The sequence below is a fragment of the Podarcis gaigeae genome, assembly GCF_964106915.1.
Source record: "Podarcis gaigeae genome assembly, chromosome: 7".
Classification (NCBI taxonomy): Eukaryota; Metazoa; Chordata; class Lepidosauria; order Squamata; family Lacertidae; genus Podarcis; species Podarcis gaigeae.
This window is the reverse complement of record NC_139683.1, coordinates 86,199,737-86,224,374: the sequence shown is the minus strand read 5'-3', so window position 1 is coordinate 86,224,374 and position 24,638 is coordinate 86,199,737. Positions and strand designations below refer to the sequence as shown.

The 24,638-nt window shown below is 48.5% G+C and overlaps 1 protein-coding gene across 3 annotated transcripts in view; it reads right to left on the bottom strand.

Annotated features, from left to right (window-relative positions):
* ARAP3 (ArfGAP with RhoGAP domain, ankyrin repeat and PH domain 3) overlaps window positions 1-24,638 on the bottom strand; it is a 37,212-nt gene that overhangs the window by 6,976 nt on the left and 5,598 nt on the right. For all 3 annotated transcript variants that reach the window (XM_083748367.1, XM_083748368.1, XM_083748366.1), the window contains 29 exons: window positions 23,491-24,570; window positions 22,468-22,523; window positions 21,666-21,736; window positions 20,635-20,711; window positions 19,603-19,854; window positions 18,675-18,744; window positions 18,179-18,299; window positions 16,553-16,740; window positions 16,007-16,113; window positions 14,755-14,954; window positions 13,837-13,922; window positions 13,053-13,235; window positions 12,663-12,816; window positions 12,066-12,197; window positions 11,821-11,974; window positions 9,454-9,556; window positions 8,717-8,915; window positions 8,430-8,493; window positions 6,610-6,773; window positions 5,985-6,197; window positions 4,762-4,867; window positions 3,632-3,779; window positions 3,460-3,528; window positions 2,811-2,885; window positions 2,323-2,437; window positions 1,898-2,026; window positions 1,251-1,384; window positions 548-630; window positions 242-277 (listed from right to left, as the gene is read on the bottom strand). In XM_083748367.1, coding sequence (XP_083604493.1) covers window positions 242-277; window positions 548-630; window positions 1,251-1,384; window positions 1,898-2,026; window positions 2,323-2,437; window positions 2,811-2,885; window positions 3,460-3,528; window positions 3,632-3,779; window positions 4,762-4,867; window positions 5,985-6,197; window positions 6,610-6,773; window positions 8,430-8,493; window positions 8,717-8,915; window positions 9,454-9,556; window positions 11,821-11,974; window positions 12,066-12,197; window positions 12,663-12,816; window positions 13,053-13,235; window positions 13,837-13,922; window positions 14,755-14,954; window positions 16,007-16,113; window positions 16,553-16,740; window positions 18,179-18,299; window positions 18,675-18,744; window positions 19,603-19,854; window positions 20,635-20,711; window positions 21,666-21,736; window positions 22,468-22,523; window positions 23,491-24,527 — 4,526 coding nt within the window. In that variant the 5' untranslated portion in view covers window positions 24,528-24,570. The remainder of the gene's footprint in view (window positions 1-241; window positions 278-547; window positions 631-1,250; window positions 1,385-1,897; window positions 2,027-2,322; window positions 2,438-2,810; window positions 2,886-3,459; window positions 3,529-3,631; window positions 3,780-4,761; window positions 4,868-5,984; window positions 6,198-6,609; window positions 6,774-8,429; window positions 8,494-8,716; window positions 8,916-9,453; window positions 9,557-11,820; window positions 11,975-12,065; window positions 12,198-12,662; window positions 12,817-13,052; window positions 13,236-13,836; window positions 13,923-14,754; window positions 14,955-16,006; window positions 16,114-16,552; window positions 16,741-18,178; window positions 18,300-18,674; window positions 18,745-19,602; window positions 19,855-20,634; window positions 20,712-21,665; window positions 21,737-22,467; window positions 22,524-23,490; window positions 24,571-24,638) is intronic.

Below are 24,638 nucleotides of genomic sequence, written 5' to 3'. Positions count from 1 at the left end.
AAACAGAAAACCCTTTCGTCTAGCGGGTTTTCCGTCTTGCGAGGCATTCGTCTTGCGGGGCACCACTGTATAGTCACATTCATGCATCAGAGGCAGTCCCATTGTGACAGGCTCTTTCCACCCTGTCCCATGCAGTGCTTGAGATGAGAAAAGCCCTGGGGCAGAGGGAGGGAGGGAAAGTGGGAGGAATAGCTCATCTCCTCACACTGAAAGAACAAAGCAACATAGAATGGATACTCACAGTTGCTGCTTTTCTAGAACCAGAGTGAAACCCCACCTGTAGCAGAGATGGATACAGAGTGAGACAATCCCCTGCTGTCATTCATCTGATGTCATAATTACATCAGGCGACTGACGCCTGTCAAAGTTTAAAGGGGGCAGTGCTTCCCAAGCTCCCATGTCATGTAGGACAACAAGTGCAACTGCTGGCCAAAATGGCCTCATAGGCCAGACAAGGAGGTCTGGTGGTTCAAGTCTGGTCTGCAGGCCAGGCGTCTCCCTCACAACCCTACTACTGTAAATTTAATGGGATCCCGTAGTCACTTACTGTGAAGGGGGCTTCAGCTTTTTTCGAATCCCCATGTAAACCTTGGCCACGTCTAGCATCCATTCCCGCTCTGGCTTAGAACTCTGAGGATAGAGAACCGGAAGGTGCAATCATCATTCCAAAGGCATAAGGCATTATTAGCTTTCCCAAAATATAAAGAAAGTGCAGAACTCTTATCTGCTATTTGGGGTTAATTAACTGGGCAATGGAAGGGGGAGATGCTGCCTTTCTGAGAGAGGTTGGATGGAAAGAGACAAAAAGGAAGCTGGAGAGACAAAGGGACTCCCTTCTCTTAAAACAGATCTTCAGGGCCCTATGGGTATCCTACAGTTTTGTGGTTTGGGGCAAATGGATGGAAGGACCACTCCTTGAAATCTGTAATAACGAGAGTCTACCTTTGGGATGAAGGAAGGATTAGTATAGAGGATCATTTAGTCCTTGTGAAATACATGGTGCTTTTTAGCTATTGAGATGATACCAAGCTCTGAAACTTGGTATGCCAAGATAATGGCAGCCAAAAAGCCAGTAGCCCTCAATTATTATTAAATTTGTTGGTCACAAAGCAACTTACAACCAAACCTTAAGAGCGAATTTTGCTGGTTTGCTTTAATGGTTGTTTTTTGGAAGTTGTATTGGGCTGCTTTTTACAAGCTAAGGCAGGATGTGACATTTTAAAATAAATGTATTAGTTGGGTTGCTATACCCGTTTCTCTTTCAGTAAAAGCAACTTGCGGTCCCTGATGACAAAGTAGCGCTCCTGAAACTTGTTGCCCAGGAGTTTGGGCAACTCCTCACGGCACTTCAGCAGACCACATTTGGGGCTCTCGCGTTTAGCACCTGCAAGGAAATGGGAACATTGGTGGAGAGGTTTACACTCAGCAAGGCACTGCTGCCTAACAATGTTCAGGGCGGTGGAATTATTGAGCCAGCACTCAGAGGCCAAATAACAGACAAGTCATGGCTCCTTTCAGCTTTGAGATTCTGTGATGAATCTGAATGAAGCAGCCTTAAACTGAGTCAAACCAGTGGCCCACCAAGCACAGTGCTCCACTTTCACTGGCAGAAAGTGAGGATTGAACCTGGGGACTCTGGTAAAAAGCATATGCTCTACTTCTGAGCTACAGTCCCTCCATAAAACAACTTTGTACAAATATCTGACCCATTGAGACCACCATTTTTTTCTCTGATTGGCCACAACTCTGCAGAATTTCAAGCAGAATTTCTCAGTCCTGCTATCCTGGCTAAGAGCCCCAGATTCTACCGCTATATCGCAAAAGTGAGCAGGGGCTGACTTGCTTGTTTCCCGGGCACCAACAAGCTGGGCTACGTGAGAAGGGCATGCTCACTCACCTGTGAAGAGGCAGCTACCTTCCCTAATGGGAACCTTCTTCACCAGCAAATAAGCAGAGCTGGGTTTGGGCAGCTTACACCACTGCAGGGCCTGCTCCAAGACCTTCTCCTTGGGGTGCAGAGGGCGCTCTGAAAAACAATGCATGTCCAGAGACCAGATTCAGGGAGCGGGAAGAGCATTCACAAAAATGATTGTTATCAGAGGGTCAAGGATTTTGTGCAAGTTTCATGTGTGTGGCATGAAAACCCTAGGAACATATTCTAAAGCTGTATTTTAATGTAATTATTGTTAAGCAAGGGGTGGGCCTTTTTAATGTAATTATTTTAATAAATAAAAGAATGTCTTGGACACATCTGTGAAACTCTGAAAAACCTCTACAGCTCTCCTGGCGCACAGACCCAACAGAAAGGTATCATCTGCTTACCTAGTTCCCCATTCTCTAAGACTTCAAAGGTAAGCCAGATGTCCAGGCTGGGTGCCACATTTCGCATCTCCAGCACCTGATTGGACAGCTCTTCTGCTCTCATTACGGGAGACACCTGCGAGGTGATGAGAAGCACAGTTCAGTCAACCAACCCAGAGGCAGGAATGTCAGCATGTGGTCAAGTAAAGGTGCAGAGCCTGACATTAGAACATTATACACAAATCGTGCAATCGGCTAATGCATTTCGGCATAGAGTTGGAAATTGGCCATGAAGTACAAGGGTATTTCTGTGTCTCTGTTAGAGCTGAGAGCCCCTCCATCACACCCAGGGGCAGCTCCGTGGTTCTGGCCACTCCAGTGGATTTCCTCACACAAGCAGCCTTTCGTGGGCTGATCTCTCCACCTCCGTGAAAAAAGCCAGCGGCATCATTCCCATATTAAACCAATGACACCAAGCGATAGTGGCTGTTGAGAGGACTGTTGCTCACCTTAAGTGTGACACAGCAGTCAGGGTTCTTCTGCTCTAGGTAAACCTCAAGGATGATATCACCAGCCTGTGAGAGCTGTAGGGAGTAAGGTGAAGGGATAATGGTATAAGTTTCTGTTTAGGCTACTTGTAAAGGGATACCCTTGGATGGTGCAAAATGCAGATGTGAGGGTTCTGAGAGGTACAACAAGGGCAAACCACGCAACAGCAGTCCTGCAGAAATTGCACTGGCTGCTGGTTTGCTACCTTGCCCAATTCAAGGTGTAAACTTTGGACTAGAGTTCCCTAAATGACTTGGGGCCTAAACACCTGAAGGAGTGCCTTTCCCAAGATCTGCAGAGTCTGTGGAGGAGACCCTTCTGGTGGTACAGCCAGTGCGTGTGGGTTGTTGTGTGAGCACGTGGAACAGGGACTTTTCTATGACAAGATCTTAAATGTTCAGCATTTCAGACCACCCACAAACATTAAGTATTATTTTTACTAGGCTACAATGAAGATTTGTCTGGAGGGGATGCTAACCACACAGAATCAGGAGCCTTCATGAATCCTCATGGATCCAAGCCCTCGCATAATGTCTCTTGGGCTGCTGTGGTTGCCTACCTATCTGCTGGGCAACATGCCAAAAGGATGGGCAAGCGAAACTGCAATACCTGGACATCCCTCCAGGTAGTAATCAAACTGTTCTCCAGGTCCATCTGCAACACCTGGTCTTCCTCTATCTACAGGGCAGGAGAAGCAATGCAGTTAGCATGGATGCAAAAAGGCAGAGGCCTACTGTGAAGTAACAGGGAGAGCAGTTGGGTGAAGAGGCAGGCAACTCACATTGAAGATAGGAACATAGTTGTCAATCAGTTCCTCCATCACCTTGACTTCATGTTCTCCCGTTCCATCCGTTTGGAAGAGGCTGGGTGCAAAGAGCAGAGCTAGGTTTTTGGTGGTCATCTGGTTGAGGTCAGCACATTTCTGAACTCTGCGATATCAAATGAGAGAAGGCCGTGAGTACCTGCAGGAGTGAGCGGAGGCACTTCCATGGCTCGCACTCTTCCAAGCAAGGGGCATTCTGGTAGCCATGTTTGCATATATCCACCAATCTGCCCCATGAGCAGACGTGGCCCCCTCTGCTGCTTCCCTTCTATCTCCTATATCTCTGATGTCCTTCCTCCACATGTGGATCAGAAGGCTGCATGCAGTATCTTCTTTACTTTGACGCTTTCCCATCTCTCCCAAGATCTTCCTTGAAGTCTGGAGAGCAGTATGGAATGGAGCATAACTTTCTCGATTTCTTCACTTCCAACATGTGAGTCAAACGGGTGGAGGAAGCAGGGGATGTTACTCAAAAGGTTAACTGCTTGATAGGACACAAACATATTTTTTTGGGGGGTATTTTTCAGTCCATGCACATTCCCCCCACTCCATTATGGACTGAATGAGTATGTTGGAAGGGAGAGTGGGAAGAACTGCATGGATTTCGTTAAGCAACTTTTAGGTGGTTCTCCGTGTCCTGATATCAACAGACCAATGCCACAGCACAGCATTCACTGAAGTTGGTAAGTAGAAGCTGGGCTGCCTGCAGAAGAACTGTGCACTGGTTTGGTTTGCTAACCCTGGAAGAGGGAACTCAACTAGAAAGTGTCCACCACTCTTCCAGCCAGGGAAATCCTAGCAGCCTCTGATCTCTCATCATGCACATCACCATTGTGCGTTGTGTCATCCAGGTGTGCCATCTTTTCTTAGGACTTAAAAGCAACCAGAGTGGTGAAGGGGGAAGGAATTTAGACGGGGACTCTGGAACTATAGGAGGGGGACTTAATCCTTCCTGGCACCATTTCCCTGATTTTAAATCCAGGGTCTGAAAGGTGTTTTCTGTTCTAAACAGAACACCTTCCACAGGAACTCTGGGAAGCAAAGAGTGATATTTTTGCGGAGGCCACTGAGGGTGAGTGTAGACTGACCGGTACAGGTGGCCAATCAGAGCAGCCAGGGTCCGGCCATTGAGGCGGGGCAAGCGGCTTATCAGCTCCTTGTATCGCTCCAATCTGTGGGACTTCTGGGAGATTGCTGAAAGGAAGCAGCATAGAATTAAACTTTGGTAAACATACACTCTAAATATTATAATATGTTCTGTTTTATTACTTTACTTACATTGATATCCGACCTTCCCTCTAAAAAGCATATATGGTTCTATCCCTCCCTGTTTTATCCTCCAAACATCCCTAAGAGGCAGATTAGCCACAGAGGCAGAAAACGTCATGGCTGAGTGGAGATTTGAACCCTGGCCTCCCAGGTCAACATGTGCTGCTTCAGATGGTTTTTGATACATTCTTCTGCTTTAATTATATCAATAGATACTGGGCTGTATACAAGCAAGAAGAACACCAAAAAAGAAGGGAGCCTTTTCTGGCAATTGGGGAGATCTTTAGTATGCAACAGAGCTTGTCTTCCTGAGCAACTTGGTACAAGGAATGTTTGGCTGTGATTTTTTTTTTTTTAAGTTTACTCTATTTTTCAAATCAGGTTGTCTATTTGGCCAATCTAGTTCAGTATCAACCATTCTGATTGGCATTGGCTTTCTTGGGTGACAAGCCCAACTGCAGGTGATATTAACAACGGGATTAGCAATTCTGTTGTGTGGGGATTGTTATCCAGATCACAGCATGCAGGGAGGAAAGGTTTCCAGCTGTAGCCACAATCTCTGTGAAAGCCACCTGCCCAGCATGGCAAGTAGCATTAGGGGGAAAGTTCCCTTTAGAACCAAATGAAGCTTTCCGCCTAAGCTTTCTTGCCCTCTCTGTGTGTGTGTGTGTAAGAGGTGAATTTCATGGAGACTGCAGCCAGGGCCAAAGATTTAAAGCTCCTCTTCTCTCCTCCCTGCATGTTACAATTTTGACACCCCCATGCCCTGAAAAAGTTGGCATTTAATTTTTAAAAGCACATCAGTTTGTTAGGGTCACATGTAGGCAGACTCTCAGTTTTGTTTTTCTTAACATCATAGAATTCACGGGATATGGCACTGGAAGACAACTTCTTTTGTGGCTCGAATGTATCCCTGCAGTGAGCAAAGCTGTTTGTATGTAACTCCAAAAGTTGCCCCACTGCAGTTGGGATCTAAGGAGTGAAAGGAGGCTTCAGCTGCTGACTGGCGTATAAAGGAGCAGCAGCTCAGGAAGCCTGGTACCTGCCGCCTCCTTCCACTGAGGGTGCAGGTATGTGGTGAAAACGGGATCCTCCAGCTCCCGGAAAAACCTCTTCAGCACGTCTGTCACATCCTCAATGAAATTGTCACTGATGCGCAGTTTGACGTTTCGAGCATCCCGTCGGAACTCCTCCATCAAAGTCTTGATTCGAGACTTAGCTCCATTCTTCCGATAAATGCCTTCATGTTGTAGCCCTGATGGAGGAGAAGGAGAAATGAGAGGAAGGTAGTCCAGTGAAAAAAATGGCACCTAAGGGCTGTGTCTTTGCAGTTGTTATATGAAAAATCAGCAAGGAGATCCCAGGCAGGAAATGGGAAGGAAAAGTTGCAACTGATTTATATGCATTGCGCGAGAGTGGGACTCACATTACACACAATGCTCAGTTTTCTTTTACACAAAGCAGCCACAGATGCTGCAATACTGAGTAGAAGACCAGCAAAGAGAAGGTAATGGGGACTGTATGACCCTTTCAATCCTTAAAACCTCCTTCAACCATTTTCAGGTAAAGTTCCTCATGTTGTTTTTGGTGGTGGGCGGCCACTGATGCGTTGGCTCCCAGTAGAATATTGACTTTTGGCCGATGGGAAGAGCCCCTGAGGGACTCACCATACTGGGTGATGAAGGCAATGCAGCTGTTCACGATGATGGGGATGCCACTCCTGCTGAGCTGCTGGTCACGCAGAGCATTCCCTTGCCCCCCTGCTGAAGCCTGAATAGCTGCGCACCATGCGGAGAAGTCCAGCCGCGACGCTCCTTGGAGACAGAATGTCCTAAAAGAGAACACAGAATGAGTGCGACTGGTAGGCGAGGAGGGTGGCACCTGTCTCTAGAGTTTGGGCCAGACCTAGGAGTGCAAGAAGAGCCCTCCTGGACAAGAGCAAAGGCCCATTTCAGTCCAACATCCTGTTCTCACAGCAGCCAACCAGTTGCCTCTAAGGAAGTCCACAGGCAGGACACAAATGCAGTAGTTCTCTCCATGTCCAGCACGACGCCACTCTTTCTTTCTTGGGATTTCCTTCCTTCAAGTCCACTGTTCTCAGAACTACATACCCGTCCCCCTGCCATACTGAAACCCAATTCATTGGCTCCATCACAACCCTCTGTTTTCTGGATATTACTCCCACTCCCACCCCCACCCCCTTGTTACTAACACTCCTTTAATACTGTCCTCTACAGCACAATAATTTAACACTGTTTCCCCCCCCCCCCACTCCCCTGCTTGCCACTAACTCTTCTTTTTGGCACAGAGTATAGTTGTTTTAAAACCAGACATATCCTAGATCTTGCTCCTCTCTGCTTGCTGGATTCAGGGAAACTGGCAGAATAACAGGGAAATGGGCAAAGCTATTCCCAGGCATGGATGCTGAGGTGGGGTCAGCCAAGGCAGTGAGCTCTGTATCAGTTGTCAGGAACTCTGGGGACACACTTAGCTCTCACCCTGCTCTTTTCAGGCAGAGGTCATGCAGTTTAATGCTCCATGTCTGAGCATGGTGTGGTTTTTTTTGGGGGGGGGCTGAGCTTTCCTTGCAAAAACCCACTCTTTAAAGCTGACTCGGAGTGGACGTCAATTTGAGTTTTCTGCAGATTGCTGTTTGCTCCAATTCAGCTTTAAAGAGTGTTTTTTTCACAGGGAAACTTCTATGAAAAAAAAAGGGGGGGCACTTGGACATGGAACTTTAAAGTGCAGGCAATCCCTGGACAGTGCAGAGGAAAAGTAAGTTTGGGAAAGCCATCAGGCAATACAAGAGACCACAGGCCTTTTACCTGACCTTATGAAAGTGTTTGAGCCACTCACTGCTCAGGTGTAGCTTGAACTGGACTGGAACTACTGCTGCATCAGCAGCGACTGGCAGCTATCTCCATTTTGTAGGAGTGGTGGATTTGTAGAAAGTGCAGGAGGAAGATGAAAGTGAGGAGTCATAGCTCAGGGCCGGCTTCTTCCCCAAGAAGTGTCATGTCATCACTTACTGGCGACACCAGTTACTGGTGACATTTGCTCCCGAACCAGTAGTTTTGCAAGCTATCTCCCTCCTCATTGGCTCTGAAACAGGAACCAAGCATGGTGGGCAAAACCAAGGCAGATTGATAACTCTGGTTTGTCTTGCTGCTGTCAGCTCTTCTAATCACTCTGTAACACTGGAAGGTCTACCTGCAGACATGATAACAACCCCTGAGGATGGGTTGAAGGGAGAAGGGCACACTCTGCATCTAGAATGCAGCCAGTTGGCTTTCTCCATCAGGAAGCTGCTGAAGGGGGAGAGAAAGCTGCAGACTGACTCTGCTTTTCAAGGCAGGCTCAACTCCTAGCATGCTGTTTTCTTGTTTCTGTCAGCCAGTCCCTGCTGCTGCTAACCACATTTTCCCAAGGAAAGCTGGCTTTTGCTCTGTTGAATTATCTGAGGGCCCTTCCTCCTCACACATCTCACCGCCCCATCTCCACCAGGATCAGCATCTCTTTCTTCTCTGGATCATCAGCAAGGGGAACAACACCTACAAGGGGGGAAAAAGCAGTGCATAGGGAAATCAGAGAAGAGCTCCGTGCAGAAGGGTGCAGCCCTATGCCTTCAGCTAAGCCTGAATGAGGCTTCCATGCCAGAAAAACTACTAACAATAAAAGCAATAAGTTTATAACATTCAAAGGCTAGTGTTGGCATCTAGGCTGCTCTGAAAGTTGGGGACTGATCTCTCGTTTCTTAGGGCAGGGACTACTCACTGAGCTCCTGAAGCTGCCGCAGGTTGATGCTGTCCTCAGCTGCCCCCTCTTCTCCTGGGCAGATGAAGAGATGAGATTTCTGGAGGATGAAGAAACCTTGCAGCCACTGATTGGGATTCAACATTGACTTGTAGCAGAGTCTGCCCACCTTCTGGAACTCGTAGCCCAGCAGGCAGTGGCAGCTGAGAGGGGTGAACCACTGCAAAGGAATAAGAAAGCGGACCTGGAGAGGCAAGCCAAAAGGATAATGCACAGGCCCTGTAAAGGTTGGCCAGACCATGCAAGCTGGATATTGGCCCATCAACCTCCTGTTTGAGGACAGGAATGGTATATGGTCAGGTCAGAAGGATACAGCCTCACTGGAAGACGGACGGGGCACAGGGCTGTGTGCAGATGAGTCTGGCATGAAACCAGAGCAGGGGAATCTACCACATAGCAATTGTTCCTTTGTTCAATGACATGCTTTATGCTTTTAAAACTGTGTGAGGCACTTCAGGACTCCTAAGTGCCAAGTGACTAATATTGAAATAAAGAATGACAACAACAGCAACAACAACAATAAATGGCACAAAGGTAGACAAAAGAGAGATCACATCCTGGACCTGGGCTTAGAGTGCCCTAATGAAGGATAGTTTGACTGGCTGTCTTAGGAGAAGGTGGTGCCTGTGCTTTGGAGGTGCATGAATAATCCAGTGTTTTGACACTTTTCATGGGATGCTACTGCTCCACACCATTACCTTGCCAAGGGCACTGGCCCAGGACTGCAAACTGTCTGGCCCATCAGTCCCCAGCTGCTGCACTCGCTCGCTGCTCAGATACAGTTCCAGTGTGAAGTGGAACCTGTTTGAAGCAAATGATAGGGTCATGGAGAATGGCTGTCTGGGGAAGCAATTCCTCCACTTTTACTCAGAGCCAGAACAGGCAAGACATGAGGCCATAAAGCATGGGATAGCTTAGAGCATGAAGCTCTTAATATCTCAGAATCGTGGGTCATGGGTTCAAGCCCCATGTTGGGCAAAAGATTCCTGCATTGTAGGGGGTTGGTCTAGAGGACCCTCGTGGTCCCTTCCAGCTCTACAGTTCTATAATTCTGTGCTAAAATAGAGACGTCTTAGTGCTTTCGCCTCTGGTCATTTCCCCAACACAAATTCTTCCCCAGCCTCACAGAACTGCTAGTGGGGATGCACTGGACTCTCCTTCGCTGGAGGTTTTTGAGCAGACATTGGATGGCCATCTGTCATGGGTGCTTTAGCTGAGATTTCTGCCTTGCAGGGGCGTTGGAGTAGATGACCCTCAAATTCCCTTCCAACTTTACAATTCTATGATTCCCCCCAGCAAGGAAAATAGCAGTTTTGAGGACAATTTAGATTGGGAAAATGGTGCAGACAGAAGTTTGAACTCCTGTCCCAGAGCATCATGGCCTCAATCCCATTTAGGAACTTTTTAAAGGAATAAAACAGAAATTTTGAGAAATGAAGTCCTGGATCTCCTCCATCTTGCAGGAGGTTAGTGCTCGGCCACACCTTGGACATGCCTCACATGAGAAAGAGTCACAGGCTGCTCACACAAGGAGGAAACTGGTGTGATTCTGCCTTCCTCAGACTCCGAGGGCCAGTTCCCAGCAGTGGCTCCTTCTCATTCACCTCACAGAAACAAGTGGTGATGGAACTGGACCAAGGCCCTCCAAAGAGCACAGCCAGGTGTTTTTTTTGGGGGGGGAGGGAACAGCAGAAGAGGCACTGCCAACCTTTGTAAGGCTTCAGATATTTGCTGAAGCAACTTCATCCCAGAAGAGGTGAGTGACAGGGATGTCCAGCAGAGCTCATGTGGGGCTGTCCTGCCAAAGCCCTGCCAAGCTACAGTCCTCTAAATCTGACTTTCCTTGACTTGTCCTCGCTTTCTGTTATTTTATGTGACCTTACCAGATGGGTCTTTATGCGATGTAACTTTTCTTAAATAAACCACTCTGCTCCTGCTTTCCCTGCAAACTCCTAGGCCCAGTAAAACAAGATATCATGCAGGTGTACTGCTTTTTGACATTTCTTTCCCATGATCTCACTTGAAAACATTGGGTTAGACACCAATATTTCTTTCATATTTAAAAAAGAGATACCAACTGTTGCCATGTTTAAAATGCCCCCTTCCGCATTCTCTGCAATGAATAGTTAAGTCTATTTAAGGGAGTGGTGTGTTTTTTTTAGCAACCCTCTCCTGTGTATTTTCTTCAGTAAGGTGGTTACATTAGGTGATTTTTAACTTCTATAGGAGTCTATTTGAGGGGTAGGTTCAAATGGTTCCAATGCTGTACGAAAGTTGTACATGGTTTCCTCTGACATATGGAGTAATTATTTGGCCATATACATCTGAGACATGAATGATAGTAACTCACTTCATTGTGGTTACTGCAAGAGCAGCAAAGCACTGTGAAAACCAACAGTAGCACACAGGGCCGTCTTAAGCATATCCAGTGCCGTGGTGCAAAGATCCCTCTGGCGCCCCCCCCCGCAACTCCAAAACAAGGGAGAGGGGGGTGGAAAATGTCCTCTGCCTCCCCCACCGCCCCGATCCCCAGCGTGGTGGCAGTGATCAAGTAGGAAAACGTGCTGGTGGACATGCTCTCCAGTGTCGGGCTGCCCAAGAAGGCTGCGTGCTGCCTTTCGCCAGGAAGCAGTAGGAGAACAACAACTGGGAGCAGGGTCGTCTTTACAGATGCAGAGCCTCTGCGGGGATCGTTCTCCTCCTGCGGAGGCTTGGGAAGGAAGTTGCACGTCTGCCAGCCATATAGTTGGCGGGGCGCAGCTGGCGGGCGTGCAGGGAAAGGGGAGTCTGCCGGCAAAGTCACACAGCTCCCCCACTCGCTAGGGCGCCCCTGCGAGGCCAGCACCCTGGCGCGATGCACAACTAAGACCAATGGGAATGATGGTTATGGTAGCACATGAATGACAAGAAGTAGCATGAAACACCCGGTGGCTGCCAGGGAGAGCAACTGTGTGGCATCACCACTAGCACCACACAGATGTGACCTGACTTCTGTCATGGTTCATTTTAGGGATAGCTTTGAGATGGAAGAGGACAAGAGCTGAACATGTCATATTCTCACATACCTTTCTGAGGAGATAGGACTAACCAGCCCATCTGTTCTGTTCACACCCAGTGAAATCACATCAGCCATTTCTATCTTCCCCATGGGCTCGGAGCTCCTGTCAGCCTCATAGAAGAGGAAAAACTTCTCCAGTGAGCACCAGACTCTCTGAAAATCTACACGGGAGAGAGAGAGAGCGTTGGCCAAAGGCCTTACTCCATTTGACCCACAGGTTGTGGGGCCCACCCTTTCCTCACACTTACTTACCCTCTTTGCTCTTCTTGGTGGCAGCCATTTTTGCCACAACTGGGGCCTTGTACAAGTAGCCTTGATGTACCACAGGTTGTGTAATCTCATTGTAGACTCCTTCTGAGCTCAATTCCTCCACACTGACATTGCCTATCAAATGCACAAAATTCATTTGTGTATCCTGTTTGAGGAATGCCCATACATTGTCACCGAACACACATCTACAGAATATTCTGTGAAGGAGGCAGGCAAGTAGGAAGTGCAAAGATTACGTTCTGTAGAACTGAGTGGAAATTCAATAGCGGACAAACGTGAAATCTTCTGTACAAATAATTTCATTTAAAAATAATAGCTTGTCTTTGCTCGAAACCAGCTTTCATACTCCTATAGTTTGCTTCAAATTCCAGGGAGTAGTTTTGGAAAAGGAAACTGATGTTTTTGTAAAAGGTTGTGATGTAAAATTAAACACACTTACTGGACTTTTTATGAGCTGATATCTGGAAACAAGTACATAGCAACAAAATTTAGGAGTGTCCGCTGGGAAAGATGTGATTAAATGGATAAAATGCTTATCCTCTTGCATAAACACACACACAGAGACATGTCTGAGGTTACCTGGGCAATTGCCTTGCTGGTCCTGCCCATTGTTGCCCCAGGGCTTGGCTTTAGAAACGAACCTGCAACCTCCTGCCTCAGTTTCCTTGGTGGTTGCAAAGAACTGCAACATTTTCTTCAGAAGTCCAGGCCCAGACACAGCCACACACAGAGCCTGAGAAAGTAAAAGCAGTCAGTGGAGCTACTCAAGGTAGCCGACTTCCTACAGCAGCTTCAGATGCTGCAGTCCGAATCTCTGGGAAAGGCAGCTCAACAGTAATGGCTTCCCACCTCCTGCCTCTGTGGGACAGTGCCCTGAAATTCGCATGTGGGAATTGCAGCCCCTTCATAGCTCCTTCGCATCCTCAGGATGGGTTTCCAAATACATAACAACTTACAACATGGCCTTACCTGCAAAATATTTTCCTGACTGCTGTACTGTGGGTGTGGCATGCGGTAGCGCCCATAGCGGTACTTGCGAGTGAGGAATTCTCGCCTCTGCTCAGCACTGGCCTCGGGGTGCAAGGCCTCAGAAGGCGGGAGGTGCGCTGCCCAAAACCTGTTCACTTGCTCGTTCCCCAGCATGATGAATAGCTTTAAGAAAGAGGGTTGGGGTGACATTCAGCTTGGAGGAGGAGCACACTCCAGATCCCCAGAAGGGGTCAAAGAAGAAGAGCACCTTAAGCTAGTCAAGAATCTCAAGTTAATACTAGATCCATCTATCCTTCCTTTCCACAACTGTGCTCTGCATTTCTATAGATCTAGTCCCTTCTAGATCTGTAGATCCCTACTAGCGGGTGGCGCTGTGGGTTAAACCACTGAGCCTAGGGCTTGCTGATCAGAAGGTCAGCGGTTCAAATCCCCGTGACGGGGTGAGCTCCCGTTGCTTGGTCCCTCCTCCTGCTAACCTAGTAGTTCAAAAGCATGTCAAAGTGCAAGTAGATAAATAGGTACCACTCCGGCGGGAAGGTAAACGGTGTTTCCGTGCGCAGCTCTGGCTCGCCAGAAGCGGCTTAGTCATGCTGGCCACATGACCCAAAAGCTGTACGCTGGCTCCCTCAGCCAATAAAGCGAGATGAGCGCCGCAATCCCAGAGTCATCCGCGACTGGACCTAATGGTCACGGGTCCCTTTACCTAGTCCCTACCATTATTATTTTTTCCTCGTTTCTGGGCCCTCAATGAAAGGCTTCGTACCTGAACCATCTCATTGCTCCAGATGCTTGTGTCCAGCTTCAGACTCTGGACCTTTGAAATACTCGAGCCCAGGCTTCGGTGTTGACCTGTGGAAGCAGGGAGGCTATAAAAGCATAAACTTCATATGACACACATGGGATGCAGCTGCAGGTGGCGGAGAGGGCCAGTCTCACATCCAGGCCCAAAGTAGCTGCATCTGCATGCGAGGCCATGAGAGCAGCTCTTGAGCTCCAGCCTCATGCAGAGCTGCTCATTAACTCCAGTATAAAGCACTTAAAATGGGGACACGGGTGGCGCTGTGGGTTAAACCACAGAGCCTAGGACTTGCCAATCAGAAGGTCCCCGCGACGGGGTGAGCTCCTGTTGCTTGGTCCCAGCTCCTGCCAACCTAGCAGTTCGAAAGCACGTCAAAGTGCAAGTAGATGAATAGGTGCCGCTCCAGCGGGAAGGTAAACAGCGTTTCCGTGCACAGCTCTGGTTCACCAGAAGCGGCTTAGTCATGCTGGCCACATGACCCGGAAGCTGTCTGCGGACAAACGCCGGTTCCCTTGGCCAATAAAGTGCGATGAGCGCCGCAACCCCAGAGTGGGTCACGACTGGACCTAATGGTCAGGGGTCCCTTTACCTTTACCTAAAGCACTTAAAACTCGATTGAGTGGGTGATTAGACGCTGCTCTGGCCTCAGGCATACTGTCAGAGACACTAAATCTGTTGTAGCTTAGGTTGTGGGACTCACATTTTGGTACTGCTTCCAGTTCCAGAATGCCTATTCCTGGCCTGCCATCAAAGGTATGGCGCGGCCTTCTCCTCCATCTCTCCTCCTGCATATCCTCATATAACGAAGACATCCTCATCCACTCTCTCATCCACACCATCTTGCAGATGGGAAGGTGCACAACAACACACATATGCACTTGCCTGCACACTGCTTGCAGATCACCACACACAAGTTGACGGAAGCCCAGTCAGGGCTCAAGGTGCGACAGTCGGCACAGAACCTGTTGGCTTTGTTAGACCAGATCTTCTCAGCCACCTCATAGTCATAGAGTGTCTCAGCAATGGAGTTCTGCAGGGCCTCCATCCACTCCCTCTTCTCTCGCTCAGACTCTGCTCCAAAACTAAGGGAACACAGATCTAACACTGCAGGTTCTGTCTTCCCAGAAAGCACCCTGCAATGCCACAAATATTCTGCTTGCAACACCCAGAGCCCAAATGGGCTGCTTCTTCTGCTCCAGACACAGCCAAGGATGACATTAAATAAACTGCAGTCCCTCTCAAACCCTCCCCATGTCCTGAGAGAACAATACCCTGCCCTTTTCAGATACCTGAGCAGGTGGGGTGCTGGCATCAGGTTTGGGGGAGCTCTTGGACACAGGATTGCCTACCTTCCATCATGCCTCCATCTCCAGCCACCACAAAAATTTCCAGGGCTCTGATGGAGGGAGTGAAGCATGATGGAGCTGGTACTCTACACCTTCCAGGCAGGGAACTTTGCAGCAAACTCATTTTCCAGGAAAGAGTAAAGTAGCAATGCCCTCATGCTCCTTGGAGCACAAGAAAGCTGCTACTTTTACCCTTCCTTCCTTGCTTTCAGTGGAAACCTTTGTGTTTGCCCTGAGGCCCCTGCCAAGAGGGCTTCTGAAACAAGTTCCTACTTCCTAGAGGGCTATGCACATGAAGGAAGTGAGGCAGGAAACCTCCGCCGCTGGGAAGCCCATGAGGCTGGCTGCTGTGCTCCTCCAGGTGTCACAAGAAAGGAAAGCTCTCCCAGATGCCCTAGCAATGTTGTCTATGGGGCAAGTTGCCATTTTCTCATGCGTGGAGCACCTAGCAGCGGTGGAGCAAGACTTCCTTGTGCTCCAATGGCTAAGAAGAGTGGAAGAGTCATTGCTCAATGCCTTGTGCGGCTACAGGGCTCTCTGGGGACAATCTTCCATTTCTCAATGGAAGGTATACATGGGGGAGGCAGTGGGGTGCACAGCACTCTTGCACTCTTCTTTGTTCTGCTACTGCCAGGCACCTCTATGTAGAAATGAGAGACTGGCCCAGCTTCTAGGATCAGCAGTGGGTCTTGCTGGGCTCAGCCTTGCCAGTGCTTAATGCTGGTTCTACCCAGCATGCAATTCTTCAGCATGTGGATGCCCCGCTTTTTAACCCCAATGTGTCTTACCTGAAGATTTTGAATGGGGTGATGAGCTCAAAGGTGCGGCCTTTGGCTTCTCGGATAGTGGCGCCATGCATCTCAATGAGGCAGATGGCGATGCCCATTTTAAAGAACTGTGGGTGAAATTGGTACAATAATAATCAGACTTCAGCTTATAGCCACAGTGATGCTCCCATTACAGAGTTACAGCTCTATCCCTGACAAAAGCAAAAGCCATAAAAAGTAGCCAAAACATGTTTCCTTCCATTTCTTTTGTTTAGAAATGCTGACTGCTAACTTGTTCTTCCAGCAGTTTTAAATCTTCAGTTAAATCCTCAGTGACATCACCCCAATCCCATTATCAGACACAATACTATTTATTCTACTAATGGAGAGGCAAGGCTCCTTCTCCTTCCAAGTCCAAGGGCAGAAAAAACATAGAGTGCCCCCAAGTTGCTCCTCCAAACTCCTAAGTTAGGCACAGAACCAAAAAATCTGTTTCAAAAGTATTTGGGTTGGTTCAGAAAGTTCTCTAGACTGGGCTTCTGACTGCTGAAAGGCTCTGGCGCTCACCTGTTCACTTTTGTATAACCACATCTCAGCCAGGACAAGCACCACATATAGCTTGGATTTGTAGCCTTTGAGCTCCAGGTGCCCAGATTTTTGGAGATGAGTGGTGCCACTGAGGCACGGCCGGGGACACAGCAGCCGCTGCTCAGCCACTCTCTGCTGCAAGGTGCTACACCACTCATTCCGCTGAGCTGCAAGGGCAATTGCCAAAGGCCAGAGTAAAGTTTCAGTAGGAACTGACACACACAGCACGAACAACAACAACAGCAACAGCAACAACAACAGCAACAATTTCTACCCTGTCCATCTGGCTGGGTTTCCCCAGTCACTCTGGGCAGCTTTCAACAGAACATTAAGAACAGAATAAAACTTCAAACATTAAAAACTTCCCTAAACAGGGCTGCCTTCAGATGTCTCCTAAAAGTCTGATAGTTGTTTCTTCCTTTGACAACTGATGGGAGGGCGTTCCACAGGGCAGGTGCCACTACCGAGAAGGCCCTTTGCCTGGTTCCCTGTAACCTCACTTCTCGCAGGGAGGGAACTGCCAGAAGGCCCTCAGCGCTGGACCTCAGTGTCTGGGCTGAATGATGGGGGTGGAGATGCTCCTTCAGGTATACTGGGCTGAAGCCGTTTAGGGATTTCAAGGTCAGCCCCAACACTTTGAATTGTGCTCGGAAATGTACTGGGGGCTAATGTAGGTCTTTAAGGACTGGTGTAATATGGTCTCGGCGGCCACTCCCAGTCACCAGTCTGGCTGCCGCATTCTGGATTAGTTGTACTTTCCGGGTCACCTTCAAAGGTAGCCCCACGTAGTGCGCATTGAAGTAATCCAAGAGGGAGATAAGCAGAGCATGCACCACTCTGGTGAGACAGTCTGCGGGCAGGTAGGGTCTCAGCCTGTGTACCAGATGGAGCTGGTAGACAGCTGCCCTGGACACAGAATTGACCTGCGCCTCCATGGACAGCTGTGAGTCCAAAATGACTCCCAGGCTGCAAACCTGGTCCTTCAGGGGCCCAGTTATGTGCACACCTGGTTCTTCAGGGGCCCAGTTATCCCATTCAGGACCAGGGAGTCCCCCACACCTGCCCGCCCTCTGTCCCCCAAAAACAATACTTCTGTCTTGTCAGGATTCAGCCTCAGTCTGTTGGCCACCATCCATCCTCCAACCGCCTCCAGGCACTCACACAGGACCTTCACTGGTCCCGATTTGAAAGAGAGGTAGAGCTGGGTATCATCCGCATACTGATGAACACTCAGCCCAAACCCCCTGATGATCTCTCCCAGAGGCTGCATGTAGATATTAAAAAGCATGGGGGAGAGGACGGAACCCTGAGGCACCCCACAAGTGAGAGCCAGGGGTCTGAACGAATGAATTATGGAAAGCATCCAACCTCTGCTTAAAAACCTCCAAGGAACTAGAGTCTCCACCTCCTGAGGGAGTCCCTTCCATTGTCAGACAGCTCTTGCTAGAGCTACAGGCCGCTCTCCTTCTCTCAACCAAGTCAAGTGAAAAGGGCAAATTGTGGGCAGTGAACAGGATCACAAGGGTGGGTGGGTGTACGAATATTTGAAACATAAAAATAAAAGAGCGGGTGCTCTCTGCTGGGGTTCAGGATGGGATTTCTCACCCTCACTTTCAGCTCTGAAGACAAAGATCCTGTGTTTCGTGACAACTTGGAATTTGTTGTCCTTGGTGGAGCGCACCACATCAATGACAGAGAGGGGAACCAAACCTTTAGGATAAGGCTCCTGCAAGAGACAAAGTGAGCTCAGTGTTGTCATTTCCCCAATCTAGTTATAGCTTATGCAGATCTGGTTTTTCCTCCCCAGCCGGAAGGCAAAAAAACAAAACAAACCAGCTTGGCAACCGGGCTCTTGAAAATAAACAGATGGGTCAAAGGCTGTTGCATGGGATGTTGGGGCCAAAAATGGATGGTTGTCTCACAATGACCCCTCCCACAGCCATGTCTCCTCCACATGCACAGAAAGGCCCACCCTTCCTCAACTGAGCCAGGAACTCCCATTGTCTTCTCCCTTCGGTCTCCCACTCGGGTCTCCCTGAGCACCCCCCCCCACCAAATGTGCAGCATTTAGCAGCCAGAGTTTCTCTTCTTCTGGTCCCACCTTTTCATTGTTGAAATACATGAGACTTTTCCCGTCAAATCTGACAAAGCGTCGCTGGAAGACGTAGTTCCTGATGGGAATAAAAGGAAAGCCGGCTGAGTCCAGAGCCCTTTATCAGGGGCACCTCTCTGCACTGATAGAGTTTAAGAAAGGCCTGACTCTGGTACCAGCAGGGCTCAGTCCTAGAACTGATTTTAAGGCTTATTGCAAAAAGGTTTCAGCTCTCGAGGAGAAAGCCTCTCAACTAAGGCTGAAGAGTAAAGAGTAATGGACTAATTGTATGCCTTTCAGCTGTTCAATAAATGTGCTTATTGCCAAAACTTCAATATATGTACCTTTCAGAGATAATCTGAACACTTAAAGCCATGTTGCTTGGAAACACATGTGACACCCCCCATGGTCATCTTCAACGGGGGGGGGGGGCAATTTGGAGCAAAGAATCCGAGAAAGAGTAAGAACAACAACAACAAAAGCCTCAAATACCCCAAAATATGTTATGTTCCTAATTGGCACTTCATTAAAATTTGCCCTTGATGATTAATACACCAAAGACTAAGTCAATCTGTTTACTGATTAAATACTCTGCATATGTGCAGAGTGCATTTCCTTCACAGAGTGATGCCGCCTACTCTCACACATCAGGGCTTAGAGATCCTGCCCTTCACTTCTGGGTGTGTATAAATCTCAGCATTTCTTCTTCCTGCCCAGGACCTTTCTCTTTACCAAAACAGAACTATCAGTTTTCCGGCAGAGATGTAATTATTGTTTTTATGTTTGTAGTTACTTCAGCTTGCGTGATTTCTGATGCTTAAATTGTGTGCACTGCTCTAGGCAGTTTATTGGGAAAGAGGCAAATAAATGATTGCAAGTAAGCAAAGAGCCTGTTTCCGCACAGGTTTTAACTTGGCGCATTTTCCTTGCCACTTACCCCTGTGGAGACAGCTTGTCCAGCCAGCCGTTGAGCACAGTGACCGAGCGCTCTGACAGCGAGGTATAGCTGGCATAGGGGGAGATGGTTAGGTCCTCTGAAGTCTCATCAGGATACAGGTGGTCAGAGAGTCTGAACAGGGAGCCTTTGGCCCACAGAGCCTCCACTGAAGAGTATCCCTCCGTCTCATTCTGGGCAATGTGGACTGCCTGCATGGACTGGCTCTTTTCTTCTATCTTGGTGTTTCTGCTCCTGAAAGAAAGACGTTAGACCTGTTTCTTGTAGCATGGAAAGCCCTTCAGCTATAGAACCAATTCAGTTCTCCCCCACAGCAGCTGGTAGCAAGAAGGGCAATCCTGTTCCTTTCAAAATGCCCTTTAGAGGAGCAATGAAGACAGAAGATCAGGAAACAGGAACACCAGCCCCTGCCGGTCCCATTCCTCTGTCCTGCTCTCCTCATTGAAATTGACAAGCAGAGGGGGAGTTAGAGTACAGTTAGGGCTTATGCACACTTCCTTTGGTCCCACTGCTCCCCCCTGGGGAAAACCATTCTTTAGTGCTCAACTGGAGCAAGTGGAAATCAGATTTTCTGCAGATTGCCATTTGTCCTGATTCAAAGGTAAAGAGCAAGTTTTCCCTGGGAAAGGAGTGGGGCAATGGGAAAACCACTCAGACCCTCACCTAGAAAGCGCAGGTCAAGCAAAAAACTGCCCAGAGCCTTGCTTTCTAGGCACAGGACAAGCGGAAGTGTGGACAAGCCCTGAGTAATGGCCGATCCTGTGAGTCCCTCTCTGCTTCACGTGAAAGACGGGCAAGCACTAGTAGTGCTGAACCAGATCCTACCTGGTGGAAGCCCATGCCCGCAGTTACTCTGCACTGTCTAGTTTGGTGAACTTCTTTGCAGACTGCACCAATGAGATGCCATCTTCTGAGATATTTCCCAGTGTGTCCCTGCCCCCCTTTCAGCTTATTTTTAACACTGGTAAAAAAGAGTTGAGAAGTAGGGAGAGAATAGTAGCTAAAACCACTTACACGGGCCTTTCTTCTCCCTGGTTTGGTGCACATTCTGGCAACTCTTCGTATTCCTGCCACTCAAGGGATCCTGCAGCCTGGAAGAAGATTCTCATAGAATGTTTAGGAGGCAAAGGTAGTTCTTGTTTCCTTTCCTTTTCTTTGCCTGCTGAAAGACAAGCTCCAGAACTCTATGCCCTGTGTACAAATTGATGCACACCAAGCTGCCAGGTTGGATCAGATCAAAAGATCAATCTAACCTAGTTTTAAGTTTCCAGCAGTGGCTACCCAGACGCCTTGAGAAAGCTCACAATCAGGGCAGGAAGGTATTGACCACCTTTGGCTGTCTGTCGGGACTGCTAAGCTGTGCCTCCAGCTATGCTAGACCTTATGTGCTTTTGGACATAAGCTCCATTATTACAGAGCTTTGGGAGCCTCCAGAGGATCTCCTTCCAAGGGAAACCAAATCCCGGTTAAGTGCTGTGTGCCTGGGGCATCTCATTGCTCAGAAAAGTGGGGGTGAACATAGAAAGTGGGGTGCCATACTAGGCCTCTGGCATCCCCCTAACCACTTCTGAGGTGTAGTGAGCAGCTGCTTCGATCATGGCTGATGTTGTTGGGCTTGTTATTAATCATCTTCTAAGCCACCTTCTCAAGGCAATTTACACGTAGGATAATTAAAAACAGTTCAAAACAAAGCAGCAAATACATTTTAAACAAGACTAAAACCTTGCGGCCCATTTAACCAGCTGAGATAACCTGTTGGAACAAAGATGTCTTCAACTGCTTTCTCGAGATCACGGGTGCCTGTTGCATCACAACAGGAATGCTGTTCCACAGGACAGAGGCAGCCACACTAAAAGCCCTGCTCGGAGTTACTGTGGAGTGGGCTTCTGAGATCTCTGGAACTTGCAGGAGAAACTCTCCTGTGATCTACTGGGTGTATAAGGGATAAGGTGGACTCTTGAATTAGCAGAACTGAGCCTGAGCAAAGCATTCTCATTGGCTTTCACACTCCTTGCCCCTTACTCCATATTTGCATATCCCCTCACCTGCTCCTGGGCAGGCCACCATTGCCCAAACATGCTCTCGCAGTAGGGACTGATGGAGTCCTCAACAGGTCCTGTAGGGAAACAAAAGCTGAAATGTCAGGAGGTGCTGAAGTGGCAGCAAGAAAAGCCCTCACTGGTCTCTTGGCTCTCAAGAGGGCCAAAACAGATGAGATGCAGGAGATTTTTTGAATCCCACATGTTTGTTTCTACCTGGGTGGAATCTACACACATATTAAAAAACGTGAAAACGCTTTTTAAAAAAACGTTTTGAAAAATACGCCATCTAGTGTCACATTTGTATAATGCACTTTACAACACACTTAAAATGTTTGTTTTTTTTGCAGTTGTATAGCTGAGTCCCCTGAATAAAAAGGGCCCTTCCCCCAATCTTAATCCACCCTCCAACTGCTATTTGTCTCACAGTGCAACACACACACACACACACACACACAATGTAGCAGCTTTGACAATGGGGATTTACATTCTTCCTTCTTCACCGCTGCTGTTCCAAACAAATCCAGAGCCTCTTGTGTCTTGTCTGTTCTGGGCCTTGTGTTTAGCATTTCTCAGGTGGGCTCTGAACTCTTAGGCTCCTGTGCCCATGCAGGGTAAACACAGCCAGTTCCCCTAGGAAGTGTGCATAGACCCTATACAGCTTTCAGATTTAGGAGCATATGGAACCCAAACCAACATTTACTCTCACAGTGTCCATCCCCTTTATTGGCGCCTATGTCTGATGTGGTTCTAGCTCTTCCCATGTAGCAATAGCTAAGTGGACAAAGGATGCTGTTGTCGCTCTCACCTGATCTGTTATCAAGTCCGTGCAGAGGATGATCCAGGCAGAGCTGTCCCAAGGACCTGCAAGAATGGAGCAGAGATATAAATCCAGGAGGCCCTCGGTGCTGGACCTCAGTGTCCAGACAGAACGATGGGGGTGGGGAATCTCCTTCAGGTATACTGGACCGAGGCCATTTAGGGCTTTCAAGGCCAGCACCAACACTTTGGCTCCCAGTATGTTTCCGAGCACAATTTAATGTAGGTCTTTCAGGACCGGGGTTATATGTTCTTGGCAGCCATTCCCAGTCACCAGTCTAGCTGCCGCATTCTGGATTTGTCATGGTCACTGTTAAGTTTGACCTCTTCCTCATTTTATGTATTAACTTTATTTTAGACTTTGCCTGGAACTAGCTGGCAGTGTAGTAGGGTTTCATTTTAGATTTTTAGGAGTGAAGCTCTCGAGTCAGCACCACTGAACCAGGCCTGGCAACCACATTCATGAGAAGTGTGAAGCCCTGCAATGTGAACTTGCAAGTAAACCCCTAAAACTTTAAAACTCACTGCACCTCTTAAAGGACTCATTTGTAACAACCCTACCTGACCCTGATCCCTAGAGCTGCCCTGGCATGCCTCAAACTGACTGCGGAGCAAAAGGTCAGTGTTTTTGTTTTCAGGATGCGAATTATCCTAGGTTCCATGCCATCCTATCACCCAACATGAGGGCTATATGGGACCAGCTTCCCTTGGCATACTAGGTAATGCAATTGTGGGACGCTGTTCCTCAGGAATGCACAAATGCATTCTCAGAGCCATGAAAAGGCCTTTGTTCCAGCCCACATTCTCCCTAGCCTTGTGCATCACTTAAGGCAGGCTGGCTGGCTGACTGGCTGCAAGGTCCAACAGGGATCCAGTCATCAACTCCAAAGGACTGGGGTGTAGAACTAATGATCTGCAACTGATGCAACCAAATGACCCCATTCCTATTTTACCTGAGGCCTTTCTGTTGGTTTCCTGAAATAGCACTGCCAGGAAAGGCATAGATACTCACTTGGCATTCTCCGCGGTCACAGTCCCATTTTGCTTGACCAGGTCAGAAAGCTGACTCCTCACAGCTTCCTTCGCCTCCATGCTTTTCACTGGCGAGAGCACAGTGACATCTGACACAGACTCTTTCTGCTCCTCTGGGGAGGCTGACTTGGTGAGGGCAGAAGGAAGCAGCAAGGCCTCTTTCTGCCCTTGGCCGGCAGTTGGCCTCGACTCCGTTGGACTGAGGGTGTCCTCAGGCTGGCTCTTGAAGGTGGATGAGGAGGTGAGTTCATGCACAGACCTGACCTCCCCACTCATGCCACTCTCAGGAGCAAAACACCGCAGAGCATATTCCAAGTGGCCCTCCCTTGGTCTACTCTGAGGTGGCAGGGTGACCCCTTGGACTTTGTCTCCTGGCCCTGCCTGGTGCTTTGGACTGAACTCAAGCCTCTCAGCATCCGTGGTACTTTCCCCTGGATCAAATCCCTCCAGAATAATAAACGTTCTCAGAGGTTGTTCAGAGCAAGACGTGGGATTGCAGACAGGCGCAGGTGTTTGTGCCAATGAGACTTTCTCTGGCTTGGCTGCTTGGTGTGCACGAGGAAACAACGTCCTGGGTTTGGGCACTGGCTTGGTCACAGGAGGCGTCGGTTCCTTGTTCAACCGTGGATGCTGACTGTTGTCTTCAGAGTCAAGATCAACCCCAAGGCTGGGAATAGTTTCCACCAAGATGTCTTTCTTTGTGCCCACTTCATTCTTCTCTGCCACCCTAGTCCCATCCAGAGAATCTACACACTTGCCAGATCTGTAACGAGCATCTCCTGCCATGTGCCCACTTCTGTCCCTCACAGGCAGTCGAGTTTGTTGCACTAAATTCAGGATCCTTTTGCGGTGCCCAGTAGCGGTGATGCCAAGCTTCTGCAGGTCCTCCTTACTGAGAGAGATCACATCTTTCACGGAGCCATATCCATGTTTCTTGAAGGTATCCCAGTATCTCTCCAGATGGATGAGGGCCAGCCAGTCTGCAATGTCGGAGTCCACAGAGCACTGGTGGTGCATGTCCCCTTGGCAAGGAAGGAGAGAGCTTTTTTCAGCCTACCACCTGAGGGAAAGGGAAAAAAGCAATTAAAAACCTGGCACAGAAAAGCAGCAGAACATCTCTCCTGGAAC